General features: G+C 38.9%; 1 protein-coding gene across 1 annotated transcript in view; it reads right to left on the reverse strand.

Annotated features, from left to right (window-relative positions):
* The window catches only part of KCMF1 (potassium channel modulatory factor 1), a 66400-nt gene that overhangs the window by 2976 nt on the left and 49223 nt on the right, over positions 1-14201 (reverse strand). The window contains exons 4-6 of the mRNA XM_069494052.1: positions 8170-8271; positions 5350-5524; positions 2086-2368 (exon numbers count right to left, since the gene is read on the reverse strand). Coding sequence (XP_069350153.1) covers positions 2086-2368; positions 5350-5524; positions 8170-8271 — 560 coding nt within the window. The remainder of the gene's footprint in view (positions 1-2085; positions 2369-5349; positions 5525-8169; positions 8272-14201) is intronic.

The raw sequence follows: 14201 nt of genomic DNA on the forward strand, positions 1-14201 counted from the left end.
AACTATCTTGGACCCCAGAGAAACCGTGTTCCCACCATAAGTTCCAGGACACCACCAATAGGAACTGCCCCTGGTCAATGAAGAAACCAAAGATCAGGCTTGAGCCCTACATACATTACGTAAGAGCTGTGTGACCAGAGATCAGGATTTCCCCTACACACAATGTAGCTGCTCTCCCTGCCTTGAAAATTTACAATGCATGTTAATATATTGGAAGTTGTGAGAAGCCCAACAGTAAATAAACTGTTTTTTTACTCCATTTCCCCCCTTATTCATCAGAGGGGGAAAAAGAGTATAAGTAATTACACATATTCCTTTGAATATATAAAGTTGCAGGGGATATTTTTTGGGAAATATTGCCTTAGATAAATCATATGCGTATGACTAAATGATACAGCAAAAGACGTGGAAAGTGGGCTGCAAATTGCAAGGCACTATGCACTGTATAGTATCAGATGACAGAAGGGCGTCTTCAAGAAGCTATAACCAGAATCTAAGGAGAGCACTCAGAGGCCACTCACACCATGCCCTGGGAGCTGGGTATCTAGAACAGAGGGAGTGCACAGAAAAAACACAGGTCAAGCCCACTGAGTAGTTTGGGGAACAAAATAAAAATAAATAAATGAACAAAGAATATGGCAAGGGTAGGAAGACATCTTTTCCAAAACACACTGACAAGATATTCCACATAGTTCCCTGAACATCTCAGCAGATACGCCCATTAGCTGATCTCCCTTTTTGAGTCAAGTGCCCAGCTCTTGCAAGTTATAGGCCTGCTGTTGGTCAGTCCCTACAGATAAGGCTACATGGCAGCGGGTAGATCAATCCAGTGGGCTCTGTGATTTCTTTATGTTAAAGCAACATTTTCTGGTAATAACAAAGCATGGTTACTGACCTTGCAGAGATAATTCAAAGGTAAATTCCCCACTTCAAACTTCTTCCTTAGATCCATAACAAATGATAATAATGGGCACCACTAATTGGGCCTTTACCGTATGCTGGATACTGAGCCAGTATTCCCTTTAATCCTCAAAATAATTCTCTAATACGGCAAAACTCCTGGGATATTGATGATAAAACTGAGGTCTGGAGAAGATAATGACTTGCCTTAGGTCCAAAACTAGTAAGTGGCAAAGCTGGGCATTTAGACCAAGTGTCCTCAAACATTTTTTATCCTGCACTCACAATACGTTATTTGCAACTATGCACATGTATCACTGTACTAACAGATATTAAAAAGTATTAGATCAAAGAAATATAAATAGAAATTATAATATTTTAACATCCTAATAAATTGTCATATATACTGTATTTTGGAGATATATTACACTAATTTTCTTCATTTTACAGTTCTTACTTTATATTCCTCTCTGTTCCATTAAAAGCCCAAATTAGTCCAGGTTCATTATCTATTTAGCCTATGTGTCTACTCACCATTGGTTTACTCTTTTAAAAATTCTTTATATTCTCAAAAGTCACATAAAATGCCTATGAAGTTCTGGCAGAAGAATATATTCAGTTGCTTATCGTAGTTTTAGAAGCAAGTAAGAACTCTACTCCATCCAGTGGAGTACTTTACTATGAGTACTATATTTACACCATAGTAAACCATATTTTTAAACAGCCACTTTTGTGTGCCAACCCTATGAATTTAAGTCCAGCTTCTTTAGAAATTCTCAGGAGAAAACCACTGTATTTGAAAACCATTGGATTATGAAGTCTTCTTTGTGCCTTTTAATATTTCACAGCAGACTGAAATTGGTGATAAAAATTATAATACATGCACCTAATATGACTCATATATATAAAATGACATGGTGTTTAAGTTTTATGGGTAGTATGGGAAAATAAATTCATATTAGATGATGATATATACCTTGAGAACAAGAAGACCAGCATTCTTCATTTACCTAAAATAATAATTTTTCATATTCTTGGGGAAATATTGAATGTGAATCTTAACAGTTTGATCAAATGCAGAGTTTTAAGGAAATATATATGCACAAAAGAGAAAAATTATTTCAGACTACATAGGGCCAATAAAACCCTACTTCTCAAACAAAATTATAATAATAAACAAGCTACCTTGTTAAAAGAAACTGGGAATTCTGGAGAGTTTGCTGACTGCTTTCTGTATTAGCTGTGTTGGTTGTTGCTGTGGATTGTGTGATTGTAGTGGTGACGCTGCTTGTGTTAGTGCGCCGGCTTGCGTTGCGTGCCGTCTCCAGTTGTTGCCGTGCTGCCTGGGCATGCTGCCGTTCTAGCTGCAGCTGCATCTGCAGCTGTTGTAACTGAGAAGCGGAAGGGCCAGAAGAATTAAGCTGTCCTCCTGCAGAACGTCTCACTCCTGATAACTGAGATAAAAGCTCTGCCAATGGAAATGAAGGTAATTAATGTCTCTTAATGCTGAAGAAAACAAAATGCTACAGGATCATTCTTTTACTAGAAGAAAAAGCATCATGAACAGTAGGTACCCACAGCAATATACAGTTTCAGCTAAGAGTTCAATACCTTTTAGAATGCCTCCTAGAGGCAGGAGTTACTGTGTACACGAAACACAAATGCATATGAGTATTAATAATTGTATGTGGACACAATTATTTTTGCTTTAAGCAAAACTTAACAGATTGTTTTAAAAATTATTTGCATAATAGACTAATTTAGTTACACTTTCTCTTAGTATTTAATGGATTAAAGTGGTTCATTTATGGGTCCAATCCCATTAGTCTTCTCAATAGGAGTTCCATGGAAGCAGGGACCACGTCTACTCTGTGTAATATACTCCCAGCTCTTTGAACAGGGCCTGACACATAGCAGGAGTTCAAACATTTATTTAATGACTGAAATGAATGGTTTGGGTTAAATACAAGAGGCCTGGATCATTTCTAATTGTGGCCCTGCACACTGGCCTCTGCCTTCTCTCTGGTTCTTTCTGGAACTGTTGTTTCAGAGTATCACTTCAGTGAGTGCCACTAGCAGTGCTCGGTAAGGCTGGTTGGCTCCTGGGGCACCTGGCTGCACAGCCTATTTAGTGGCTTGTTACGATCCAGACTGTCTTATGTCAACAAGGTTGTACTCATCAAGAGCGATGTACACTTTGGCCTTGAGTCTTTATCTAAGTAAGGTGCAGTAACTGTTTCCTCTCATGTGGACGGTCTACCTAGTTTACAGGGAACTGACGATTGCCTTGTAGATGTTCATAGGCCAGCAAACACTATCATGGCTGGGTGTGGTGCCGCATGCCTGTAATCCTAGCACTCTGAGAGGCCAAGGTGGGAGGATTGCTTGAGGACAGGAGTTCGAGACCACACTGAGCAACATAGCAAGACTCTGTTTCCACAAAAAACAAAAAAATTAGCTGGGTGTGTTGGTGTGTGCCTGTCGTCCCAGCTATTTGGGAGGCTGAGGTGGGAGGATCCCGAGCTCAGGAGTTCGAGGTTACAGTGATCTATGATCATGCCACTGCACTCCAGCCTGGGCGACAGAGAGATCCCCTATATCAAAAAAGAAAACAAAACAAAAAAACCCCCCAACCCCCCACCCCACACACAAGAAAACACTCCAGAAACGCTCATTAACAGGGTAAGCTTCTGTTTTCCTGCTTATTGTTGCTTTACCCCAGGGGTTCTTATACCACTCTCTCCTAGAATATAAAGTCCATGACTAAAATAAACTAATTTTCACTGACAGAAAAACATCAAAGTAATGAAGAGAATTTCTCAGTTTGAATGTTGCTCCCAGAAATTACTTGAACTTTTTAGAGCTTGCTACCAAAAATAGTACGTAAATATTCCCTTTGGATGATGAAATATTTTTAAAAATCCCCAAAACTCAGTTTATTGGGCTTGTTTTTGTTGTTGCACATCCAAATGTCCAAAGCACATTTGGAATTAAGATTTTATACTGCATATCTTGCATTTTTAAGAACACTTTATGAGTAAAACTGTTCTGAGTTTCTATCACAGACTTACACTTACCAGTATTTCAGTTGTTCTGCACGGTACCTCATGGTTTCCAGGTACACATTCCACCATGCAGACACATTTCAAAGCTGCTGCTTTAAACTCCCCAGAGTCTTAACTTTTGTCTGCTTGGTGTGTCTTGCAGACTCTCAGGCTACAGTGATTTCTGACTTTTCTTTCTTGAGACAGGGTTTTGCTCTGTCACTCTGGCTAGAGTGTGGCGGTGTCATCATAGCTCACCACAACCTCAAACTCCTGGGCTCAAGCGATTCTCCTGTCTCAGCCTCCTGAGTAGCTGGGACTATAGGCACACGCCACCACACCTGGCTAATTTTTGTATTTTTTTTTTGTAGAGACGGATCTCGCTCTTGCTCAGGCTGGTCTCAAACTTCCGACCTCAAGTGATCCTGCCACTTCAGCCGCTCAGAGTGCTAGGATTACAGATGTGAGCCCCTGCACCCTGCTTGACATTTTATTTTGATCCTATGTTCTGCTACCAGCTTCCTAGGTTTGTCCTGCACTAGACTCAGTGACTTGGCCATGGGCTACAGGTTCAAATGCTGTTTGTTTTTTTTTTCTCAGTAAGATTTCCCCAAGCTTTTAAAACTGTACTGTATGTTCCACAACAATATAGTTCTCAAATCAAGGCAAGGACAGGGTAATTTCTACTTTACTTTCTTTTTGAGGAGAGCTTAATTCTTTGGTCTTGTCAATTAGCTTTTCTATCTGTATACTTGTGGAAGTTTAAGCATGGAATTTTGGAGGTTTTCCAATTCTGAAATCCTTTATGGTTTTCCTGGGCTTCAGTGGAGGCCACAAAATACAACAGAAACCACTTATTACCTTCTGCCCCTAAGTACAGTAGTCCCCCCTTATCCACAGAGGATACATTCCAAGACTCCCAATGAACGGCTGAAACTGTGGACAGTACCAAACCCGATATATACTATGTTCTGTCTATATTTATATACCTATGATAAAGTTTAATTTATAAATTAGGCACAGTAAGAGATTAACAACAATAAAATAGAACAATTATACCATAACAAAAGTGATGTGAATATGGTGTCTCTCCCTAAGTGTCTTATTGTACTGTATTACTCAACTATTTTTGGACTGTAATTGACTGAACGTAACTGAAACCAGGGAAAGTGAAACCCTGAATAAGGAAGGGGGACTACTGGACTTACAGAAACACCGGAACACCACGAACTACTTTATGTTAACTGTTTTAAGAATATTTTATCTTTATAAAATATTTGGGAATTTTGTGAAGGCGCACAAGCATGTGATCAGACAGGTAAGATTAAGACAACAAACCTCACAAAAAATTTTACAAGGCTCGCCCTGACCGGCCATTTCGTTTATTAATATGAAACTAACTTACCAGCTATAGGATCCATGGCTTCCCTATTGCTTGGAGAATATGAACTCTGAGAAGAAGAAAGTCCACCAGTAGAACTGCTAGTAAAGTGCATGTTTGATCTACGAGCACGAGGACCTCCTAATCCCCGGCCAGGGTGAAACATTCTACGTACATGTCGAACACCACTCGATTCATCATAACTCAAAAGTTAAGGACCAAAGTACTTCATAGGAAGGGAAAAAACCACTAGAGCACTCGCTAGACAGATATACAGATTTCCTAAATTATAAGCATTTTAAAACAGTACATTTAATTTTGAATGCAAATGTCCAACTCTATCTATGAGGGTTATTAACCCTAAAAAAGACTCTCAAATACAAAGCAACTTCAGAGAGAGAGAGAGAGAGAGAGAGACAGACAGACAGAGAGGGGTAAGAAAAGTTTCTCCAGGTGGAGAGAAATTTATTCCTAGGCTCCAGCTATGACAACCAGAGTAACACTGCCAGATGAGGTCAAAGGTGAAACATTCCCTTACCCTGATCTCAGTACTGAATTTCATAAATGCTTACATCCAAGTAACTACAATAAGTATTAATTTTTATATTTGGGGAGAGTTATACTAATATATAGCTAATGAAATCTCAATTATCACCTATAATGAAAAAGGAACAGCATGAACAATTTAAATTCAGTAAATACAAAACTCCTTTTACTAGATTTAATCTCTGGCTTCAAGTTTTTCCCCAAGGCCGCTGATAAGCAGAAAACAGAAATTTGAATTTCTTGTGTAAGCAGCCACAAAGAGATTACCACGGCATTTATCAAGAAGTCAAATTTCCAGCAGCCTCAACCACCTTACACTGCTGAGTGCAAGTCAAACCGAAGAAAGTCTTGAGCTACAAAGAGCTGTCAAAACTCACGAAGACCTTCTGTTTCCACATAGGCAAATGTGTGTGTGGGAGGCGGGGTATGGACTAGATCATGCAGAGGAGACTTCTCCTTCAAAGCAGTAAACAGAACAGCTTTATACTGCAGATTAACTTTTTTGCTGGCTTCCTAGTTTTTCAGCTGATGATTTTGGAGTCATTTAGGGACAAGGTGAGTGACTCCAGGAAGCCCTCAGGTGCCACCACAATATGCACTGTTCCAAGTGGTATTCATGATGGTGGTTCAGATTTTAGAGAAAGTGATGTTATGATCATTATATTTTGTTTTTAAAAAGTAGCTGGATATGAAGTGCACTTGAGGAAGAAATCCATCAAAATATTGGGAAAAAACGGTCTGGTGTTTAAGAGGCTTACACAGAAGATACTCCCTAATGTCAAACAAATAAAGTTATTACATAGTAACACTTGGAAATACCTGAAAAATCAGTATGTTTTCAGGCGAACTGCCATGGCAACATTTTTTTTCTAGAACTAAATGATAAGGAATCTAAAATGTAATCTATGTCTTTTCTTATATTTTACATAACTTATTCTTGATAACCAGAGACACATAAAAATCTCATAAAAGTAGAGGTAGATGATGCAGAATATTCCACTGAATGATGCTGATATCACTGGAGGCCCCTGAATTTGCTGAAAAAGTTCAGAATGTCGGCTTGGTTTTAAATTATCTGCTTAGTTTCTCCATGAGGATGGAGTGAACTATGGGTCAAATATACCCCTTCTGGGTATTATAAAGGATTCTTGTGTCAAAATGCACGGTGACTTAAAGGCTTTAAAAACCAAACCAAACCAAAACACTGTTTTCTTCACGTTGCTCTCAGTATCCCCTACACACAGGGCAAGAGGAAGACTGGTCTCCTCTGCTGATTGAGTACAATCCCCAGACTGGCTCAGATTAGGCTGACACACTAATTTCTCAGGTTGGTTCCATTTCTTTATCTTTCCATTAGCTTCCACTTACCTTCCCCTAAATATAAATGGCCATATTGCCAATTAGAAAATCAGTAACTGTGAGCAAGGGATGGAAGCTGCAGAACAGGAAAACCACCCATTTCTTCTTCAACAAGTCTAAGTTTGGATTATGATTGCCAGAAGGCAATCAAAGGAACCAGAATGAAGTCTGGCAGAGAGAAAGGTTCTGACTAGCTCCTGAGTTGCATCAAACTGCAAATGAGCACAGAAACTTTTACATGAGAACAAAACTCTAAGTTAACAGGTGACAGTTTTAGAAAAACAATTTATAAGCTGAAACCAGAGGCACTGTGTCTATAAAATTAACTACTCTGGTGGGCCAGTGATCTCAGCGAACATTGCCAACAACGGTTGAGAGACAGGGAAAGGGATGCAGAAATGAAAGCAGGAAAGGAATTTCGAGCTAGACCTGACCGTATGCTATCCCACTTAGAAACCTGGCAAGAACTGCTCTCTCTGGAGAAGGGGACCCAAAAGGGATAGGAAACCCAACATGCACACCCACCCCACCAGCCCACCATACCACACCCAGAGCAGAGTAAGGCAGCAGAGGAACAGGGAAAGCAAATAAAGCCTCTTTATATTTAACTAATCATATTTTAATTTGGATTGATATCTTCCTCTTTGGTAAGAAAATTTATAAACTGGTCAATTGTCTTAAAAAAAAATCTGATTGTAATGAACTCAAGATGATGGGCAAGTCAACTTTCACCTAAAGAACATGGTTCATATAAGTCATAGAATATAAAAAGAGAAATAAGAAACTGCACTTCAACACTGAGTCACTTTTAGGAAAAGGTCAAATAAATAAAAATAATTTGGAGAATTAGTTTCTTTCTCTTTGGGGATATTATCCTTAAAAAATAATCAAAATGACAAATGTTACAACTCTTTCCCTTGTTGCCACTTAAAAGGATATTAAATCTCTAGGGGCTCTGTGTTCAAGTGTAAGATGAGCTGCAAAGTCATCCGTGACATGATTAGGATCGCCTCCAGGTAATGCTGCACATATTGGACAAATCTGAAATGAAAGTAAAGAAAGTCGGTTTAATACGTGAACATCGATCAGACATCTTCCTGGACCAGTATTCTGCTATAAATCTTACTAGTATCAAGTTTTAACCAGACAAAAACACAGCAGATCCTGAACTAGTGAAAAGTAGCAGAGGCCTAAGCAAGAACTGTCACATATCCACGTTGCCGCTCACAGCTACAGCAGTCTCTCAGGTCAAACACAACAGTTGTAGACACCAAACTTGATCTCTGCAAGGCCTTGTGACAGCCTGGCCCATTGATTTGCAGGTCTAGCAAAATAGTTTCCATTTAAAAACTGAAAATATACTAGTGCACATTTATGTCTAAGTCCAGTCTTGAATGATAAAGCCAGATATGAGCCTATGGCACACTCCCCCAAAGCAAGCTAGACTTGAGGGCCAATCCCCAAATAAGACAGGAGAGGTCTGATTAAATGCAACTGTGCAAATTTATACCTGTTGAATGTGATAAGGTAAGATAGATAATGATTACTGAGGATATGCAAATGTGCTCTGTAAATTCATGAATGGGACTTGCAAGGGGAAAACAGGATGGGGGCCCATTTTTAGAACCTTATCTCCCAAAGAAATGGATGGTGGGGCAGAAGCTTGTGACTGAGTCAAGTTCAAGAAATATTAGATCAACTTCCTTGGAGACCTTATGGCAAGAGATAGAAGGAGAAAGCAGGAATAAAATGCTGTGTACACAGGCAGAGTTCAGGGGAGGCTGGACAGGTTAGGAAGATTGTTTCTGAAAGAGCAGTTTCAATAAAATTGGTGAAACAGGGAGCAGGACAGGGGAAGGACACAAAGAAGGGGGAGCTTTTTAAGTGGAAGGGCCTTTACTGTTTCCAGAAATCGAAATGAACAGATGATGGTCTAATGGTGACAGCAAGGCCTTGAAGTATGAAGAACTTCAATCTTAAAGAACAGGGCCAAGAAAATAGGTGTGGTACACAGTTAAATTTATAGGCACATATGTGCCTCTCCATGGGTAAGAGGGTTAAAGGTAAGGTATGTGATTCATCTTGCCAGTACATGTACCAAGTGCCAAAATTCTTTCACCTGGGGTAAAATCGAGGTTGATCTTACTGTTCGCTGACAGCAGAGTGGGAGAAGGTGGTAGCGTTGGAGATGAGGAGGCAGGGGAAAGGTGAGACTTAAAAGGACAACGTCGTGGTATGGAGGGGAGGATAAACTATTTTGATTCCTGGAGCCTAAGCAAACATAACTTCCCATCTTCCAGTGATGAGAAAGCAGAAGTCCCCTGAGAGTTTGACTCTGATTTGATACCAGTCTCTCTTATGCCCTGTCAGCTATCTGATTACGTGACTCAGGACTCTGAGAAATAGCCTCACAAAAACCCAAAGATGCTCAAGAGAAATCACTCAAACATGAGAATGTGCAAAAGAACTGGAGAGGTTACAGTGGAATGTGTTGACAGGCAAATGAGAAAAATAAGTAGACAGACATTCTTGTGCCTTTCTTAGAAGATGCCATAAACGTGGTCAGACATTTTTTTCCTCCATCATAGAGAAAAGTAAATTTTATGTGTTCCTAAGTTTACAGATATCAACTATCTCTTTACCAGGAATTTAGATTTTACTTTCTGTTCCATTCTGACATTGCTGGGTAGTGTCTGATATACTTATTTTACTTCTCATATGCTTCTGTCTTGCCTAGCTAAATTGTAAACTCTTCTAGAGATGCAGGACAGGGTGATTTGCCTTTGGTTTTTAACTGTGGCCAGACTCCCTTTAAACAAACAAACAAACAAACAAAAAACAAGGGCAAAAAAGTTTGGAGAAACAGAAACAGCTCCCGGTATTTAAAAATAAAGCAAACAAGTCAGTTTAGGTATTTTTGAGACTCTTTATTTTGCAACAAATTAACCAGTGCTGGACTATGTATAGTTTTATTATAATATCGTAAGACTGTATAAGATTTTTATCCAAAAAGAAAACAACCACCAAAAGGAAAAAAAGCATCTTCCTCCTAAGATATTTCCCTTTAGACTGGCCTTTGGATAAAATCTATGCACAACTTGAACTGCACAAAGATAGCTGCAGAAGCTTCAGTACTTGAGGGCACTTGTTAAGTGTTCACAGATGGGAAAAGTCTCCTCAAGGATATATTATTATGCCTTCCTAGAGGGAAGACAGAAGTACAGATACCAAGCGTACTAAGAATGTCCTAATAAGATAGATAATCTACAGACTAGAAAAGCACCTTTGAAATGAGGATTTAATATAGAAAGAAACTCAAGATCCTTCATTATTGTGTATTAACTTTATTTCTTTATTAAAAATCTTTCAATTTCATTGTAGTAACTGTGCTAAGATGGTAGAATGAAGGTCTTCAGAACTGTTCTGTTCAGAGAGAAATAATACAAAACCAACCAACCTACTTTCTCTAATGACTAGGGATAAGAAATTACTGAGAAGTGAGGTGGGAGGAACACCTAGGTTGACAGCTGAGTCAAATCAAGAGATTAGACTTAGAACCAAGTCGAAGATGCTGCACGAAGTTAACTCGGATGAGGACTTGGAAAGGAAAACTAAGCTGTGATGCTGATGGGACCAGAGGCCTGGTCATCTTTTAGGTTTTACATTTTATACTGAGCAAGCTAATTCAAGTTTTAGGATAAAACCTCTGGTATCTCAAGGTTGTATTTTCCGGGAGGTAATGGAGGGAACAGAAGAGAGAAAGACAAAGGAGAGCAAAGTGGGGCATGGGAAACAGAAAAGAGTTGGGGGGCAGGGGGAGGGAGACACAGAAGCCACTCTGCTACTCAGGGGCAAAAATGCAGCTTAGTTTTGAGTGTGCCTTTAATTCCACATCATGGTACCTAATACCTTTTATGGGACAGGAAAATTCTATACAAAGCTATTAACCCTAAAATTATGACAGTTTGTCAACATTTTTACACACTTCTGCTGCCACAAGATACAGTAATATCTATTACTCATACAGGAAAATTCCATATAACACAGTAACTTAAATTTATGACAACTTGTCATCATTAAGGCTTATGGAATTGGCTTAAGTCAGTGTTTCCCAAATTTGGCTAAGAATACAAATTATCTGGAATACTTGGTAAAAATATAGTTCCGTAGGCCTGGAAATGGATTCTGGGGGTTTGAGAATCTATTGTTGACAAAGGTCCCAGGTGATTCTTATAACTGGATAAGTTTGGCAAATACAGCTTAAATATACAATAGTATTAAAAAATTATATTTACCCTGTTATATGAAACACCAAATGTTATTGCTACTTACATAACCAAAAGACAATTCTTATTCACAAATGTTCTTGCTATTCTCAGTCTTGTCTCTGCTATTGCTTCAGTCTTCCTCTTCTGCTTCATCGTGCCATTGAGGGTCACCATCAGTCTTGCTTTTTTTTAATCTGTAGCCCTTTTGGAAGCCTTTACCAATTGAGATGAGGTCCCATCCCAAGAACGTAATGCAGTTTCCATTTTTCCACGTGGTCCCAGTACATGATTGCCAGCGTGCAACCAGTCAGTGCCCATATTAACACAGTTTGTTACCAACGTCGAGAACATACTTTCTCAAGTCATTACTTCATATATAAACATCAAGTCATGGCTCAGTGTACAAAACTTTCCCCCTATGACACAGGCTATATGTCCATTAAAAAAACCACGTAAAGTCAGCATGCTTGGTTGTTTCCACACGTTCTTCCCTATACAATTATCAACCACTCTAAAATTTGGATTTCATCCAGCCTTTCTTGAACTAATACAACCACATCAGACATCACTCTCTTTCTGGGTACTGTGCACAGCTTTAAAAACTACTCTTGGCCGGGCGCGGTGGCTCACGCCTGTAATCCTAGCACTCTGGGAGGCCGAGGTGGGCGGATCGTTTGAGCTCAGGAGTTCGAGACCAGCCTGAGCAAGAGCGAGACCCCATCTCTACTAAAAATAGAAAGAAATTATATGGACAGCTAAAAATATATAGAAAAAAAAAAAATTAGCCGGGCATGGTGGTGCATGCCTGTAGTCCTAGCTACTCGGGAGGCTGAGGCAGGAGGATCACTTGAGCTCAGGAGTTTGAGGTTGCTGTGAGCTAGGCTGACGCCACGGCACTCACTCTAGCCTGGGCAACAGAGTGAGACTCTGTCTCAAAAAAAAAAAAAACAAAAAAAACAAAACAAAACTACTCTTTACATGACATCCCTATTTCTAGTTAAAGGATCTATGCTATAAAATCCAGGTGAGCTAATAAAGTTAATTAAAGTTCTGACTAGCTAAATTTGTTATATTGTATAATTTTGTTACGACGGGTTAACTAATCCATTAGGTATTTACTGAGTACCAAATCAGTGCCCACTTCACATTCTGGGTTAAAAAATTATCAAGAAATGAATAGTTTCTGCCGCCATTGACGTTCTTATCAATTTCATCTCTTATTAAAAGTTGGTATGGATTTTTCATTATTTCTTCAAACTGGGATACTATTCATGTCTCTGCTTTTAAGGGGCTCTTAGAAGTCAGCTCTAGAAACACCCCAGGCTTATTCTACCAGGCAAATTTCCTGATCACTAGAAATACAATGGGGGAGGTTTTAAATAGTTGTGTTCCCCGCCTCCCCCCAGAACAGTGATGACTCAAAAAGAGCCAGGAAAATTTAAAGCCAAGACACAAAACACTGTCACATGTGTTATATTTTAATACTTTTTTTTAAATGAAGGGAATGTTCATTCTTTTGAGCTAACTACTGGCAATGCCAATGATAACTTCAGGTTTTTGGGTGTCCTGCTCAACTAAAAATATTAGCTTATCTTATAAAAATCTGCAGATATAATGAATACCAGACTGAATACTGGAGTTTTGCTTTGAGAACATACATAAAGCACTAGTTGAAAATCTATGCTAGATGGTCAAGAAACTCCTTTTGGGCCTTCCTCTAGAACCATCTAACTTATAGGTACTTGTACCTTGGCCAGACATTTTGCTAATACAGATATAGGTCCTTTCAAGATTTGAGTGAGCACACTGTTCAACTAGATTATAATTTAATTTTCTATTGCTGCAGGTGAAACACTAAAATTAACTTACAATTGAGTTATTTCATGTTAAATTTATTTTTCCCCACAGTTCCATTCTCCGCATTTTAATGCTAAAGTTGGAACTGTCACTTGCTTCTGAAGAGCAACACTTAGAACATTAGGGAGTTTTTGCTACATATAAGTTTTAATTTTCCTTACTTTTTATATGTAATTCAGAAAGTCCTAAGAAGTAATTAAATTTTGGTTTTAAACATGTTTCTTGTATAGAAACATAAATTATATGTATATGCCTTGGGAATTCACAAAACTTGAAACACAGTTTAGCCACACTGAAAAATAACTCCAAAGAAATCAGAATTGTCCCATAATTCACTCTGGACGTAAGTATCCATGCTTAGGTAGAAGAAAAACCCCATCCTAAGAGTTCTATGTTTTCTATCTTCCCTGGAGTAAATATTTTACTTATAGACTTTTAGAAAGAAAAGGAAATGCTTGAAGGTGTCAATAGGAAGCTGAAATCTGGAGTGGGATGAAGGATGGGGCAGGGGAGGCAGTGCCCCAAAGCTGGCAACAATTTTAGTGAAGAGGAGAAATGAACTCTACTTAAGTCAGTAGGTTTGTTTATCTACAATGAGTTTAAATTAGAGTTTGGCAATGTTCTATGCTCCTCTTCTCAAGATAATGACCAGTTTGTCAAGCAAAGCTGAGTTTGGCAGAGCATCCTAGAAAAAATGCATTCAGGCACAAATACCAAGCGAGATTGGCATTTTCAAATAATTTTCTTGGCCAGTATTTTTTTTTTAAACCTGGGGGACAGGGCAGGAAAAGAAGGGGTAGTAGGAGGAAAAGAGACAAGGCTGAAGAGTGCTTAAAGAACTACTGA

This window comes from Eulemur rufifrons, chromosome 19 (assembly GCF_041146395.1).
Source record: "Eulemur rufifrons isolate Redbay chromosome 19, OSU_ERuf_1, whole genome shotgun sequence".
Taxonomy (NCBI): domain Eukaryota; kingdom Metazoa; phylum Chordata; class Mammalia; order Primates; family Lemuridae; genus Eulemur; species Eulemur rufifrons.